Source organism: Schistocerca nitens, chromosome 1 (assembly GCF_023898315.1).
Source record: "Schistocerca nitens isolate TAMUIC-IGC-003100 chromosome 1, iqSchNite1.1, whole genome shotgun sequence".
NCBI lineage: Eukaryota > Metazoa > Arthropoda > Insecta > Orthoptera > Acrididae > Schistocerca > Schistocerca nitens.
In genome coordinates this window covers 93,332,006-93,349,110 of record NC_064614.1, presented here as the reverse complement: position 1 = coordinate 93,349,110, position 17,105 = coordinate 93,332,006, and the positions used below count along the sequence as shown (strand labels likewise).

The 17,105-nt window shown below is 42.9% G+C and overlaps 1 protein-coding gene across 2 annotated transcripts in view; it reads left to right on the top strand.

The window, feature by feature from the left end:
- LOC126241509 (rab GTPase-binding effector protein 1) overlaps positions 1-16,497 on the top strand; it is a 204,743-nt gene extending 188,246 nt beyond the window's left edge. For both annotated transcript variants that reach the window (XM_049948012.1, XM_049948011.1), the window contains exon 15: positions 15,633-16,497. In XM_049948012.1, coding sequence (XP_049803969.1) covers positions 15,633-15,800 — 168 coding nt within the window. In that variant the 3' untranslated portion in view covers positions 15,801-16,497. The remainder of the gene's footprint in view (positions 1-15,632) is intronic.
- The last annotated feature ends 608 nt before the right edge of the window (positions 16,498-17,105 follow it).

Below are 17,105 nucleotides of genomic sequence, written 5' to 3'. Positions count from 1 at the left end.
CAAACCCAACAAACCTAGGTGCCCTGTTGTAGCTGTTTATTGTGCCCCCATGGAAAGGACTTCAGCCTTCATTGACCAACCCCTCCAGCCAATTGCCCAGAATCTACCCTCCCACATCAAAGATACCAACCACATCCGTCACTGACTTTCCGTCATCCCCATCCCTTGACCTCATGGTTCCCTACTCGTCACTTCTCTATACACCAACATCCCTCATGCTCATGGTCTTGTCGCAGTTGAACACTACCTTTCTTATTGTCCTTTAGACTCCAAACCCAGTACCTCATTCCTCACTCACCTAACTAACCTTATCCTAACACATAACTACTTTTCTTTGAAGGGAAGGTAGACAAAGAAATCCATGGCACAGCTATAGGCACACGCACGCTACCCTCTTTTGCCAATCTGTTTATGGGTCATCTGGACGACACCTTCCTAGCATCCCAGAACCCCAAACCCCTCGTCTGGTTCAGTTGATTGATGATAGGTTCATGATCTGGGCTCAAGGCCAAGACACCCTATCCTCATTCCTTCACAACTTCAGCACCTTCTCTCCTATCCACTCCATCTGGTCATTCTAAGCCCAGTGTACCAATTTCTCAGATGTTGACATTCTCCTTTCTGTTGGCCCCATACACACCTCTGTTTACATTAAAACCACCAACAGTACCTACATTTTGACAGCTGCCATCCCTTCCACATCAAAAAGTCCCTCCCATGTAGCCTTGCCATCTGGAGACCCTGTACCTGCAGTGACAAGGACTCCCATTCTCACTAAGCTGAGGGTCTCAGCAAGGCCTTCATAGACAGGCGCTACCCCTCAGGCCTAGTCTACAAACAGATTTCGTGTGCCATTTCCCGACACCCCCCCCCCCCTCCACTCCTCTTACCACCCCAAAGAGCTATCTACAAATGAATGCCATTACCCAATACCACCCCAAACTGGAAATATGAACCACATCCTTCATCGGGGCTTTATCTATCATCATGCCCTGAAATGAGGACTTCCAACCCAAGATCCTTCCAACCCCTCCTAAAATAGTGCTGTGTGTATGTTTACTTTCCTGAGGAATTTGATCCGTATTTTAAAAACTGTAAACAATACTCTGGAAGATGATAAAAATTACCTAAATAATGGAAAATGACAGATACAATGAAGCGAATCTGATAAAATGGAAGCAGTTTGGAATATTGCAAATAAGAAGTAACAAAACTAAAGTTAATAATACACATTCCAATAAAATTTCACGAACTATCAGCAAACTGAAGGATGTAATGAATGTGATTAACAATGGAAACTCCAGGTGGGAATATCAACAATGTATGTAAAGATAGATTGCTACTTACCATAGAGATCACACATTAAGTCAGAGATGGCAGTCAGGTGTGCATGAGGTATGCTTGCTTTGTGAAAGAACGTTGTGTGTATCTCTTTTTCTGGTGAAGGCTGTGGCAAAAAGCTTTGTGTCGGAGTGTCTTGTAATTGTGCCTGTCTTCAGTTTAGCATGTTATTATTATGTTAAGAAACAATCTATATTTTCTTCCATTGTTAAGGTGTTTAAAAGTTATGTTGTGGAGGTAGCAGAAAAACTTATTGAATAAAATGTCACCCATAGGCATCCCACACAAATGAAATACAAAATTGATCAGGTAGCTAATACAATGTTTCTTGTACCAACTAATTAATATACAAGAAATGCAGCAAGAAAGCAAGCTTCTAAAATCAAAACTTGCATCAGGATTCTGATGTGGAAAAAGGGGGGAAAAATGTGTAGGCTTAGTCTCTGAACCAGTGACATATGTTGTTAACTTATCCTTCTCAACTGGCAACTTTCCAAAACGCTTAAAAATTGCTAAAGTGAAATCACTACACCAAAAAGGAAGCCAGTAGGATGCTTCGAACTATAGACCTGTTTTTCTGCTATCTGTGTTTTCAAAAATTGTATAGATTTTTTTTACCAGAGTATTAAAATTTCATAAATAAATATAATGTACTAATAAAATCTCTTTACCGAATCACCGACACTTTCTTTTCTGTATGGAATCCTACAGGCCCTACATGGGTGGGAACATACCGTGAGCATATTCATAGACTTGTAAAAAGTGTTTGATACCATCAGTCGTGATAAATTACTTGGTAGGATTCAGAATTGGGGCATTAGGGGAACAGCATATAACTGGATTAAATCATACCTCCATGGAAGAAAATAGCTCATAGAGATGGGGTAGTCAGTGTTCTCTCTCTCTCTCTCTCTCTCTCTCTCTCTCTCTCTCTCTCTCTCAGGTTCACAGCGGTAATAGTTAACTATAGCAATTTGCAGATTAGAGCAACATCCTAATTACAGGGAGTATCAAAGTAGTCTTTGAAAACAACATTAAGGATGTCACAAAGAATGTAGTATAGAACTTTGATGCAAACAGTTTGATTATAAATCTGGAGCAAACTGTTGCAATAAGCACATTCACACTCGGAATAGGACACCAGCCAATCCTCATCCTGTAATAAATGGATAAACAATTGAAAGATATAGAGTACAATGTGTGTCGTTATATGGATAGTACAGTATATAAGCAGGATACACATGTAGATTACATAAACAAAAAATTGTGCAAAACGTGCTTCATAATACAGGTTCTAAGAAAATTTATATCATATGATAATCTCAGGACCGTATACTTCGCTTGTGTTAACTCAGTACTGAAATATGATTTAGTACTGCGTGAAAAATGAGGGGCAAATTATAGATCATTAAGATTACAGAAGGAAGATTATTAGACTAAAAAGGGATCAGAGATCATCACACAAGCCAATAATTAGGAAAAATAAAATACCACCACTTCCATGTCTTTGTGTACTAGAAAATGTAATTATTATTAAAGAAAAATAAAACAGTAGCAGCCTTTGCATCACCCATATCAAATCTGTGCACAGATACCTCACAAGGCAAATAAGCCTTTGTGGTCCCGGGTTCTAGAATCGGGCCAAAGTATTCCTTCCTGTCATACGAGACGACTAAAAGAAGTCTCTCACTTTTAAGCCTAATACATTGTGGTCCCCTTTTAGGGTCTGACCTTCACACTGTCCAAATTTTTTGTAAGTGCAGGCCATTTTGGGAAGGACGCCTTATGTGGTGCGCCATATATTCCTTGTGAATTAAGATCTTCTGCATCTATTATTGTCATGGCACTGCAACTCCATCCATATTCCAGCTATTTGGGCGAGGACACCTCACAGGGTGCATAATCTACATCGATTGTCCACTGTCCTCTTTTGTCCCCATGACAATAAGGGATTTCCACACACCCAGTATCTAGCACGTTAGCCAGTATGTATGGTGGGGCCATTGTGTACTCTCTTGGTTGTAGCCCCCCCTGACAACACAGGGATTGCACTGCTGATGCCTGAGCTCCAAACTCCTCATTTATGCCAAAGAGTAGATGTCTGTCTTCTAGGAGCATCGGGACTCCCAGCAATGGCCATCGTACCAGGGCGCTTTCACCTCCGCTACCACCGTTGAATCTCCATTGCATGGCAACATTGATGAGGTGATCCAGACCATCACTACTACCATTGTTGTTGCAGCTGAATTGGCAATCCCTTGTTCCTCAGGTTGTCCCCAGCAGAAGTCAGTGCCTTGGTGGTCGCCGGAAATCACTGCAGCCATTAAGAGACCATAGGTGGGTCCCTCTGTGGGTCTGCAGGTTAAAATAGGCCCAAGGTATTCCTGCCTGTCGTAAGAGGTGACTAAAAGAGGTCTCTCATGTTTCAGCTTTTATGTGATGGTCCCGTCGGGTTTGACCTCCATTCTCCTAAATTTTCCCGGGGAGCGAGGGAATTGGGAAAGGGCTCCTTATGTGGTGCATCGTGTCCATCGTGCAATGAGACCTCTCGCATCCTTCGTCAATGTGGATCTGCACTTCCGCTCATTCTCCAGCTGTTGAGCGAGGTCACCCTCCCTGAGTGCGTTTTCCTCCATCCGCTGCACTGACAATGATAATGGACTTGTTTGCTTGTGTGCACCTGATATCCAGCACGGTAGCCAATCCTTTGTGGTGGGGCCGCCATGTACCCTCTTGGTTGTAGCACTCTGACCACACAGGGATCGCTCTGCTGATACCTGCGCTGTTAACTCCCCGCATATACCAAGGTGTAGATGCCCCTCACCCTGGAGCATCGGGACTCCCAGCAATGGCCATTCTGCCAGGTTGTCCTTGCTGAGGCTGGCTGGCCCCTGGTCAGAGTGGGTGGCATCAGGACGGATCACACGCCTTGAAGCGTACTACGTCATCTCTTGCTGGTGGTCAAACACCAGAGGTCTCTAAGCATTCAAGGGCTAAATTTAATGCACAGAAGTACGACCCCAAATCGTTCCCCTCCCTGGCCACTCCATGGGAGGAATGCCAGGCTAAGGATGGCAGCACTTCTTATTCGCCCCATTACCCTGTATGTTTGAGAGCTGAATTGGAATCTTTCTTGACGGTGAAGCCTCAGTTTTTTGTTCAGCATTAAGAGGAGAAGTTTGTGAAAGTGGAGGGATTGTCCATAATGTGATCTGGGTCAGTCTTGATCAAAACACCATCCTCTGCCCAGTCACGGGCACTACTCACTGTGACAGTCTGTTTCCATCATGCCCCATAAGAGCTTAAATATGGTTCAGGGTATCATTTCACTGGGACCTTCTTTTGCAGTCTGACGATGAGCTGCGAGCCAATTTAGAGAGGCGAGGTGTTCATTTTGTCCAGCACATCCACCGGGCTCCAAGGGATAATCAAGTTGTCACTGGTGCCTTCATCTTGGCCTTCGAGGGTGACACTGTGATGTCAAGCCATATGTCCCTCCCCCGAAGTGCTGCTTTAAGTGCTGGAAGTTCAGTCATATGTCTTCCCACTGTACTTCCATTGTCACCTGTCGGGATTGTGGACGTCCTTCACATCCCAGTACTCCATGTGCCCTGCCTCCCATCTGTGTCAACTGTGGAGAGCACCATTCGCCTTGCTCGCCAGACTGCAGGATTCTCCAGAAAGAAAGGAAATTCATGCAGGATTCTCCAGAAAGAAAGGAAAATCATGGAATACAAGACCCTGGACTGACTGACCTACACTGAGACTACGAGGAAATTTGAATGCCTACATCCTGTGCATACGACATAGTCTTACAACGCTGCTACAACAGTTGTAGCCCCATCAGTTCCATCAATTCTAGTCACCTCTCAGAGCCGGAAGACTACACCTGCCCTCTTGATGGTGAGGGGAACTTCCCCCCCCCCCATGTTGCTCCCGCACCACCTACCTTGGGAGGAATCCCCCCTACCCCCAGCCATCGGGGACACCACTCCCTACTTCTCAACTGGAGAAGCATAAGTCATCTTCAGCTCCTCTTGCTAGGAAGGGCTCCCTTGGGTCACTCCCTTTCCCAGGTTTCTACTAGTGGGAAAGTTGGGACACCCGCCAGCAGCTGAAGTGACCAAAAGCAGCTGGTCACAGGGCTTCACACTCATCCTCAGTCCCGGAGACTGAATCAGTGAAACCCTCCCAGCCAGAGAAACCCAAGGAGCAGCGAGAGAAATAATAATAATAATAATAATAATAATAAAACAAAATCAAACGTTCAACACAAACCAAAAGAAATTTTACCAGACAATAGATAACACACACATTAAAATAGACAATCCACCAAACATAACAGAAATGTAACACTTCTGGAGCAACATATGGTCAAACCCGGTACAACATAACAGGCATGCACGGTGGATACAAGCAGAAACAGACACATACAAGTTGATGCCACAAATGCCTGAAGTGATAATTTTGCAACATGAAGTCACCCAAGCAATTAATTCTACTCACAATTGGAAAGCCCCTGGAAAAGATAAAATAGCAAATTTCTGGCTAAAGAAGTTCACCTCAACACATTCACGTCTAACTAGATTATTTAACATGGTTATAATAGAGGGAAACATTCCACGTAGGAAAAATATATCTTTAAATATGTCTGCTTGTGTCTGTATATGTGTGGATGGATATGTGTGTGTGTGCGAGTGTATACCCGTCCTTTTTTCCCCCTAAGGTAAGTCTTTCCGCTCCTGGGATTGGAATGACTCCTTACCCTCTCCCTTAAAACCCCCATCCTTTCGTCTTTCCCTCCGCTTCCCTCTTTCCTGATGAGGCAACAGTTTGTTGCGAAAGCTCGAATTTTGTGTGTATGTTTGTGTTTGTTTGTGTGTCTGTCGACCTGCCAGCACTTTCATTTGGTAAGATATAGATTATTTAACAGTTACATTGCAGACCCATACACATTCCCTGATACACTTACACATGGAATAACTTATCTGAAACCTAAAGATCAAGCAGACACAGCAAACCCAGCTAAGTATCGCCCCATAACATGCCTACCAACAATATACAAAATATTAACTTCAGTCATTACACAGAAATTATTGACACATACAACACAGAACAAAATTATAAATGAAGAACAAAAAGGCTGTTGCAAAGGAGCACGAGGATGTAAAGAGCAACTGATAATAGATGCAGAGGTGACATATCAAGCTAAAACTAAACAAAGGTTGCTACACTACGCTTACATTGATTACCAAAAAGTTTTTGATAGTGTACCCCACTCATGGTTACTACAAATATTGGAAATATACAAAGTAGATCCTAAATTGATACAGTTCCTAAACATAGTAATGAAAAATTGGAAAACCACACTTAATATCCAAACAAATTCAAATAATATCACATCACAGCCAATACAGATTAAGCGTGGAATATACCAAGGAGACTCATTAAGTCCTTTCTGGTTCTGCCTTGCTCTGAACCCACTATTCAACATGCTAAATGATACAAATTATGGATACAATATTACTGGAACATACCCACACAAAATCACACATTTGCTATAAATGGATGATCTAAAACTACTGGCAGCAACAAATCAACAACTCAACCAATTACTAAAGATAACAGAAGTATTCAGCAATGATATAAGTATGGCTTTTGGAACAGACAAATGTAAGAAAAATAGCATAGTCAAGGGAAAACACGCTATACAAGATTATTACATATTGGATAACCACAGCGACTGCATAGAAGCAATGGAAAAAACAGATGCGTATAAATATCTAGGATACAGACAAAAAATAGGAATAGATAATACAAATATTAAAGAAGAACTAAAAGAAAAATATAGACAAATACTAACAAAAATACTGAAAACAGAATTGACAGCAAGAAACAAGACAAAAGCTATAAATACTTACTCTATACCAATATTGACCTACTCATTTGGAGTAGTGAAATGGAGTAACACAGACCTAGAAGCACTCAATACACTTACACGATCACAATGCCACAAATATAGAATACATCACATACATTCAGCAACAGAAATATTCACATTAAGCAGAAAGGAAGGAGGAAGGGGATTTATCGATATAAAAAACCTACATTATGGACAGGTAGACAGTTTAAGAAAATTCTTTCTAGAACGCGCAGAAACTAGCCAAATACACAAAGCAATCACTCATATAAATACATCGGCTACATCACTGCAATTTCATAACCACTTCTACAACCCTTTAGATCACGTAACATCAACAGATACGAAGAAGGTAAATTGGAAAAAGAAAACACTACATGGCAAGCACCCGTATCATCTAACACAGCCACACATCGATCAAGACGCATCCAACACATGGCTAAGAAAAGGCAATATAAACAGTGAGACGGAAGGATTCATGATTGCAATACAGGATCAAACAATAAACACCAGATATTACAGCAAGCATATTATTAAAGATCCCAATACCACAACAGATAAATGCAGACTTTGCAAACAACAAATAGAAAAAGTAGATCACATCACAAGCGGGTGTACAATACTAGCAAATACAGAATACCCCAGAAGACATGACAATGTCGCAAAAATAATACATCAACAGCTTGCCTTACAACATAAACTTATAAAACAACATGTTCCCACATACAAGTATGCACCACAAAATGTACTGGAGAATGATGAATACAAATTATACTGGAACAGAACCATTATAACAGATAAAACAACGCCACATAACAAACCTGACATCATACTCACCAACAAAAAGAAGAAATTAACACAACTAATCGAAATATCCATACCCAATACAACAAATATACAAAAGAAAACAGGAGAAAAAATTGAAAAATACATCCAACTGGCTGAGGAAGTCAAGGACATGTGGCATCAGGATAAAGTTGACATTATACCAATTATACTATCAACTACAGGAGTCATACGACACAATATCCACCAGTACATCAATGCAATACAGCTACATCCAAACTTATATATAAAACTACAGAAATCTGTTATTATTGATACATGTTCAATTACCCGAAAGTTCCTAAATGCAATATAACACATACCGTACAGTTAAAAGGAAGTGACGCTTGATCAAGGTCCGCGTCACTTTCCATTTTTAACCAGACTTAACGTCTGAGAAAGTAAAGAAATAATAATAAAAAAGACACTCAAGACTAAGGGAATTGTGGTGGCACCAACACCATCGTTACGTACACGCTCTGCGGCTAAGGATGAGGTGGAGATCATCGCATCCGCTGAGGACCTAGATCTTGCCGGACCCTCAGATGGAATGGATATAGACTGCTCAGGCAAAAAGTTGGTGGCAGCAGGTGACCCTTAGGCGTAAACTGCCTCATTGAATGTTCCATGCCTTCCCAGCCTCAAGATGTCATCCTCCATTGGAATTGCGGCGGTTTTTTTCACCGCCTGGCTGAGCTATGGCAACTTTTAAGCTTTGCACCTGCTTTCTGCATTGCCTTCCAGGAAACCTGGTTCTCAGCAATGTGGACCCCTGCCTTCCGTGGCTATAAGGGATATTACAGGAACCGTAGGTGGAGTATGCGTTTAGGTCCTAAACTCGGTCTGTAGTAAAACTGTGCCCCTTCAAACCCCTCTTGACGCTGTGGCTGTCAGAATAAGGATGACACAGGAAGTAACTGTCTGCAATGTATATCTTCATCCAGATGGTGCCTTACCCCTGAACCTATTGGCTGCACTGATTGATCAGCTCCCTAAACCTTTCCTACTTTTGGGAGATTTTAAAGCCCATAATGCCTTGCGGGTGGCACCGTGCTCACTGGGCGAGGTAGAGATGTCGAAAATTTACTGACCAGCTCGACCTGTGCCTCTTAAATACAGATGCCCTCAATCATTTCAGTGTTGTACATGGCACATATTCAGCCATTGATCTCTCAGTCTGCAGTCCTGGCCTTCTCCCATCTATCCACTGGAGAGCTCATGACGACCTGTTTGGTAGTGACCACTTCCCTATCTTCCTGTCACTCCTCAGGCATCATGCCCATGGACGCCTACCCAGATGGGCTTTAAACAAGGCAGACTGGTACGCCTTCACCTCTGCTGTCACCGTTGAATCTCCCCTACATGGTGCCATCGATGTTGTGGTTGAGCAGGTCACTACAACGATCGTTTCTGTGGTGAAAAACAAGATCCCTTGTTCGTTAGGGTGCCCCCGGCGAAAGACAATCCATTGGTGGTCGCCCGAAGTCGCTGAGGCAATTAAAGAGCATCGGCAAGCTCTACAGCAACGTAAGTGGCACCCTTGCCTTGAGCACCTAATAGTCTTTAAACGGATCCATGCCTGCGTTCGCCAGATTATAGAAAGACGGAAACAGGAATGTACGTCTCAACCATTGGGTGCCATACGTCACTTTCCCAAGTCTGGACGGGAATATCTGGTGTTTTTGTGGGTACCAGACCCGAACAGGTGTCCCTGGCGTCAACATCGATGGCTTGTTATCTACCGACACAAATGCTAATGCCGAGCACTTTGCTGAGCACTATGCTCGCGCTTCTGCATCGGAGAATTACCCCCCCAGCCTTTCGTACCCTCAAATGGCAGATGGAAGGGAAGTCCTCTTGTTCGCTACATGCCACAGTGAATCCTATACTGCCCTATTTACAAAATGGAGCTCCTCAGTGCCTTGCACATTGCCCCAATTAAACATCTCTCGTCTGACTACAAGCAACATCTCATCGTCGTCATCAACTGGATCTGGTGCAACAACGTCTTTCCATTGCAATGGTAGGAGAACACCATCATTCCCATGCTCAAACCAGGTAAAAACCTGCTTGATGTGGATAGCTATCGACTCATCAGCCTCACCAACATTCTTTGTAAGCTGCTAGAACTTAAGGTGAGACGGAGCTTGTGTTGGGTCCTGGAGTCACGTGGGCTACTGGTTCAATGCTAGGTCGGTTTCCACCAGGGCGGCTCTACCACTGATAATCTTGTGTCCCTCGAGTCTGCCATCCGAACAACCTTTTCCAGACGCCAACACCTGGTTGCCATCCTTTTTTTATTTATGAAAAGCTTACGATACGACCTGGCAACATCACATCCTTGCCACATTATATTAGTGGCGGAAGTGCTGGCAGCACCTCAATGCGCTCTGCTGCCTGAGCAGTACGAACTGGAGGTGTGGATCACTCTACGCTGCTGCAGCTCTACACAGCCCTTGTTCAATCCCGCCTTGATTATGGGAGTGTGGTTTATGGTTCGTCGGCACCCTCAGCGTTGCATTTACTCGACCCAGTGAACCACTGTGGTGTTCGCCTAGCGACAGGAGCTTTTAGGACGAGTCCGGTGACCAGTGTCCTGGTGGAGGCCGAAGTCCCTCCATTGAAGGTTAGGCATGCACAACTGCTCACCAGTTACTTTGCACACATTCATAGTTCTCCTGTGCATCTGAATTACCATCACCTTTTCCCAACCACTGCGGTTCACCTCCTGCGTCGGCGGCCCAGGTCAGGGCTTACAATTGCCGTATGGGTCCACTGCTGTCTGTCTGAACTGGAGTTCTTCCCTTTGCCACCTCTATTTGAGGCCCATTCATGTACATCTCCACGGTGTAAACTTAGGCCAACACTTCACATGGACCTTTCACATGGCCGTAAGGACCATCCAGGAGTCCATCTATGCCCGGGAATGGTTCAGTTGTGTTTGTCTGGACGCCAGGTCACATCAGAATTCCAAGAAATGAACTTGCCAACAGGCTACAAGGCTACCACTTCTGGAGGTTGGCCCATAACTGACCTGCGTTTGTGATTATGCTGCAAGGTTTTCACCTTTGGGAGACAGAATGGCATAATCTCAGTACACACAACAAACTGTGTGCCATTAAGGAGACTACAAATATGTGGAAGGCCTCTATGAGGTCCTCTCGCAGGGACTCTGTGGTTCTCCGCCGGCTCCACAGTGGACACACTTGGGCGACCCACGGCTACCTCCTGCGCCGTGAATGCCCACCTCAGTGTCGGTATGGCACTCGGTTGACAGTGGTCCATATTCTGGTGCACTGTCCTACTTTGACTGCCCTGAAATGAACTCTTCGGTTACTGGACTCGTTGACAGTAATTTTATCTGACAGCACCTCATCGACTGAATTAATTTCATGTTTTATTTGTGTTGGTGGGTTTTATTATTTTATCTAAGTTTTAGTGCACGTCCATTGTCCCTCTGTGTCTGTGCTTTTAGGGTGGAGGTTTTAATGTGTTTTTATTCTCATGGTCAGCCAGCCATGGTAATCTGCTTTCTTGTTTTAATCTCTTCTACCTTTTTTTGCGTGTGTCTGTGTTTTTCTTGTCCTCTTTTGTTTATTGCCCTTCTGTCGTTCTTGGGGTTTTTCCTTTCTTTCCTTTTTGTGCTGAAAGGCTTATTTGTGTTACTCTCACCCTTGCGGTATTGTTTTATTCGGAACAAGGGACCGATGACCTAGCAGTCTGGTCCTTTCACCCCTCTTCTAAACCAACCAACCATAGGTGGGCCCTTCAACACCATAAGTGCCACCCATCCGTGGAGCACCTCGTTACCTTAAAATGGCTCTGTGCCCGGGTCCGTCAACTCATCAAACGACGGAAGCAGAAGTGTTGGGAACGATATGCCTCCACTAATGGAACACCAACCTCTGCTTACCAGGTTTGGACCTAGCTCAGGCTCCTTTATGGATATCAGACCTGCAGATATATCTGGAATTTTCACACTTGGTGCTGTATATGCTGATCCAGACATAATCGCAGAGCATCTTGCTGAGCATTATGCTCACACCTCTGCATTTGAGAATTACTGCCTTGTCTTTCATCTCCTGAAACAGAGGGTGGAACACCACCACCTATCTTTTTCTCCATGCCACCTTGAGGCGTATAATGATCCCTTCAGGGAGTGGAAATTTATCAGTGCCCATGCCGATTGTCCTGACACATCCCCTGGAACAGACTGCATCCATTCCCAAATAATTAGAGATCTGTTGGCGGATTGTCAGTGCCACCTCCTTACCGTCTTCAATTCGCATCTGGAGTGATGGCAAATTCTCATCGCACTGGCTATCATCCTATCAGTCTCACCAACGTTCTGTGCAAGCTGTTGGAAAGTATGGTGAGCCAGCAGTTGTGTTGGCTGCTTGAGTCTCGGGGCATTGTGGCTCCGCTTGGTGTACCTGAAGTCTGCCAATCCGAATGGTCTTTCCCCGGCCACACCACCTTGTTGCCATCTTTTTCGACCTGACAAAAGCCTACGATACCACCTGGCAATGACAAGTCCTCGCTAATTTGCATGAGGGGGTCTTCGGGGCCCACTCTCAATTTTTGTACAGTACTTTTTGTCACTCCTCACATTCGGAGTTCAAGTCAGTGCTTCACTCAGTTTGTCCCACATCCAAGAGAATAGGTTCCCGCAGGGCTCTGTACTGAGCGTCCCACTCATTTTAGTTGCCATTAGTGGTCTTGCAGTAGCAGTGGGGTCCTCAGTATCCCCCTTCTTATATGCTGATGATTTTTGTATTTCCTTCTGCTCATCGACTGCAGGGAGCCATACAAAAGGCGTAGTCATGGGCCCACCCTCATGGCTTTCAGTTTTCAGCTGCCAGGACTTGCGCCACACACTTCTGTTGTCATTGTACTGTCCACCCACATCCGAAACTTGACCTCGATTACCTGCTTAATGTAGTGGAGACTTACTGTTTTTTGGGAGTAGTTTTCAACACCCACTTAACTTGCTTTTCCATCTTCGTTGGCATAAGGAAAAGTCCTGGCGGCATCTTAATATTATTCCGACTTGCGACAAGAGCTTTCCGAACGAGCACAGTGAACAGCCCCTTTGTGGAAGCTGGCATTCCTTCATTGTGGATCAGGCGACAACAACTGATTGTGAATTATACTGCACACATCTCCTTTTCCCTAACACAGCGATCCACCTCCTGCATCACCCGCCCAGGTCGGTGATTCCAATTGCAGTCTGTGTCCGTTCACTTCTTACTGAACTCAAAACATTCCCTCTGCCACTTTTCCTGCAGATCCACTCACGTGCAAATCTATGGTCCATGCCTCGGCCACAACTTTCCTGGACCTATTGAACGACAAAAAGGCTCAGTTCCAATTGAAGCCCTCCGCTGGCAATTTTTCTCTACTCCCAGTGAGTTCCAGGGCTTAGAAATAGTCTACACTGATGGCTCGATGGTCATGTTGGCTTCACTTACCCTCAAATTGGACATACTGAACAGTGCTTCTTGCCAGATGGCTGCAGTGTTTTCACTGTGTAGTTGGCAGCCATCTGACACGCTCTTGAGTGTATCTGATCCTGTGCAGATGAGTCCATCATCATCTCCTTAAGCAGCCTACAAACTCTCGACCACTGCTTCTCTCGCCATTTTTTGGTAATGACTATCCAGGAGTCTCTTTATGCCCTTGGAAACGGTGTACATTCAGTGTCATTCATTTGGACCCCAGGACAGGTCAGGACTCCAGGCAGTGACCTTGCTGACCAGCTGGCCGAACAGGCTACCAGTCAACCAACTCTATAGATCGGCCTGCTGGAAACTGATCTCCGATGGGTCTTATGCCGTAAATTTTTCGGAATCCGGGATATTGAATGGCTTACCCTCAGTACACAAATAAACTACGTGTTATGAAGGAGACAATGAATTTGTGGCACTCATACATGCTAGCCACTCGCAAGGACTCCATTGTCTTTTGCTGCCTCCCCATTGGACATATTTGGCGGACTCATGATAGCCTCCTCTGTCATGAGGACCCACCTCAGAACAGTTGTGGTTTACACTTGACTGTTGTTCACATCTTATTGGGCTTCCCAATTTTAGCTGCTCTGTGGCAGACTTTTAACTTTCCCACCACACTGCCAATGGTATTGGGAGACAGTGCCTCAACAGCTGTATAGTTTTACTTTTTATTCGTGAGGGAGGATTTTATCTCACAATCTAAGGGTGAGTGTCTGGCCTTCTCTCCCAGGCCTCCACCCTCCCTCCATTTTAACTCTTCCTCACTCTTTCTTTGCTGTTTGTTCACCTTGTTGTTCATTTTTTTCCTATATGTGTTCCTCTAGCCTTGTCTTGTAGGCTGGAGATTTTAGTGTTTTTCAGGTTGCCTAGCTCACCCATTTTTTTCTTGCAACGGCCAGCCCAGGCCATCTGCTATATCCATTCAATACCTTCACCCGCTTTCTTCCTTTTAATGCTTGTTCTCCTCTTCTGTCCTTCCTCTTTTTTCTCTTTCATTGTCTTTCCCAATTACTTTTCCATCCTTTTTACTTCCCAGACTTTTTTGGGGAATGGTTTTACTCCCTGGTGTGTTTGATTGTGGAAAAATGGACTGGTGCCCCCTTTCTCTTCAAACCAAAGAAGCTAATAAATGCTGACATGTACAACAATGCATTGCCAGCATCTACAGAAAAAAATAATGGGTAGAAACAATTTCCAGTCAACAGTGAAGGATGACTTGCTTAAGCACCAATTATGACTATTTCTGTTAAGCATATAGAGTATTAAAATATTGTGTGTTACATTTTGCTTAACTGACATGTGTAAAATTTCAAGAAATGTGTGTAGTAATTAAGGGATGGTCCAGTAGCTTTTGTACTCTGTTCAGTCCTAGATTCACAGGACCAGTAAATAATTAAATCATTCTGTCTCATTATGACTGACAGTATGGTCACAGTTTTCAGTTTCATGGATTGTGTGGGCAAGCTGTAGCACCCACCACCCAAATAAAAGCTCATGTTGTTGAAAGGTAGAGTGAAAATGGCTTACATTTTTATGAAACAGAAGTGAGATGGCACAGTGGTAAGATGATGGGCTCATATTTGGGAGGACAGCAGTTCAAATCCCTGTCCAACTATCCACTTTAGTTTTTGTAGGTTGTGTTGCACAACTTTGATAAATCATAGAAATAACGTATTGTAACCCATAGAACTGCTGTATAATTTATTTTTAATCATAGGACTGGTTTCAGGCAGACAAATTTCCAGTACAAATTCTTGTTAACAACAGGTGTTTTAAACATATAAAAAAACATTGTCAACAGTTTTGTTAAGATAATCATCTATGAGGCAGGACTTAATCCTTTTTCTTGCCAGTTCAACCAATCACTTGAGAGTGTGACATTGAAATGTAAAATGGAGACGGTGAAAATGAGTGATTTTTCTGGCAGTAGTATAATGGCAGATGCAAGACTAAATTCCATTTATGGCATAAAATGTCCCGCCATGTAATGAATTGTTAGTGAAAATCTGTATTAATTAATCCCATTTTTATTTCAGCAACATTGTCGACATTGTGGGCGCATCTTCTGTCCTTCATGTTTAACACATACTGTGTCAAGTGGACCTAACAACCGACCATCTAGAGTTTGTGATGTGTGCCATACTTTGCTTGTGAAGGATACTGCACCCTATTTCAGTACAGAGCCACCACATACTCCAGATTAACTTTGGAAAATATTATTCCTGGTGTATTTTAGATGTTAACAATTTTGTACATTGTATATATTACATGTCCTGATGTCTGTTGCAAGATTATTTTTGACATAACACTGTAAATCCCATTTGCCACTATACATACATGCATGTAATGTTCCATTCCATACATCTCTGTATTATCCACTTTATATTCTGTACTATGATTGTCTCATTACTTTTCTAGTCACTGTTAAGAGTTCCTTATAAAAGTGGAGTCTTTTACTCAGTATGTGATAAATATATTTCTTTTTGATGATGGTGCTTGTTTGTAATACTTTGACGGGGTATGGTAATGGGCTGATGTAACCTAAAGCAGTTTGACACATCTACAATTCAGAGACATATTTTAGGAAATAAAAACTCAAATGTCTTAAACTATATAAAAGAAATGCATGTAGATGAATGATATTTTTAACACAATGGGCATTTTACAGAGGCTAACAATGTAAAAAAACATGCAATTGCAGTACAATAAAGTATTCTAAAATAAAATGAAGTATGGTGACCATGTTCCGCCCATTGTAATAATAGTGTATAACTTGTTTCTTCCGATTTTCTTGTAAATATTAAATGATCATTCTTGTTTAATGGAAGTTTATAATGAAGTTGATGTAGTCCGATATGTTTATGAAATTGTTTCGTAGAAATGATATTGTTGCGCAGACAAAGGGATTTCGTGTAAATAAACTTTTTTATTGGTATGTGTTGTTATACATTTTACTACCAATTCTGTCATAAATTCCTACGGTATGTGAGAAAATTTAAGGATGTGCCAGATTGCAGGACTTACAAATGTGAGGATCTCTAATCCTGGCTCTGATCTCCTTCATTTCTTACAACACTTCAGTGGTTTATTTAATAAGTCCTGTCTTTATTTAAATTTCTATTGTGTCAGAGGAATGTGAGGACAGGAGATAAACTTAACTGAAAATTGAGCCAAATTGTGCAGGGAATGTATTGGTAGTGAATGCTGTATTTAATTTTTATTTGCTGTGTCCATTTTATGGAGTTCAACTTTTAACCATTGCCTGACCAGTGTTTACTCTCATGTCTCATGGTTTAGGTACTTAATCAGTGTCAGGAGTTCTTCCTTATTCTCAGTTAACGATGTCTTCAGTGTACTTTGAGTCTTATCCATTAGCACACGTAAGAAACGTGCACGGGGTGTATGGACACAAAATCAAAGATGATGAATATTTATCAATTAAAGTCTATGGAATTCATGCTGTTTCATTGAAAACTGATATTTTGAGGCCGTGGCTGTATGTAAAATAC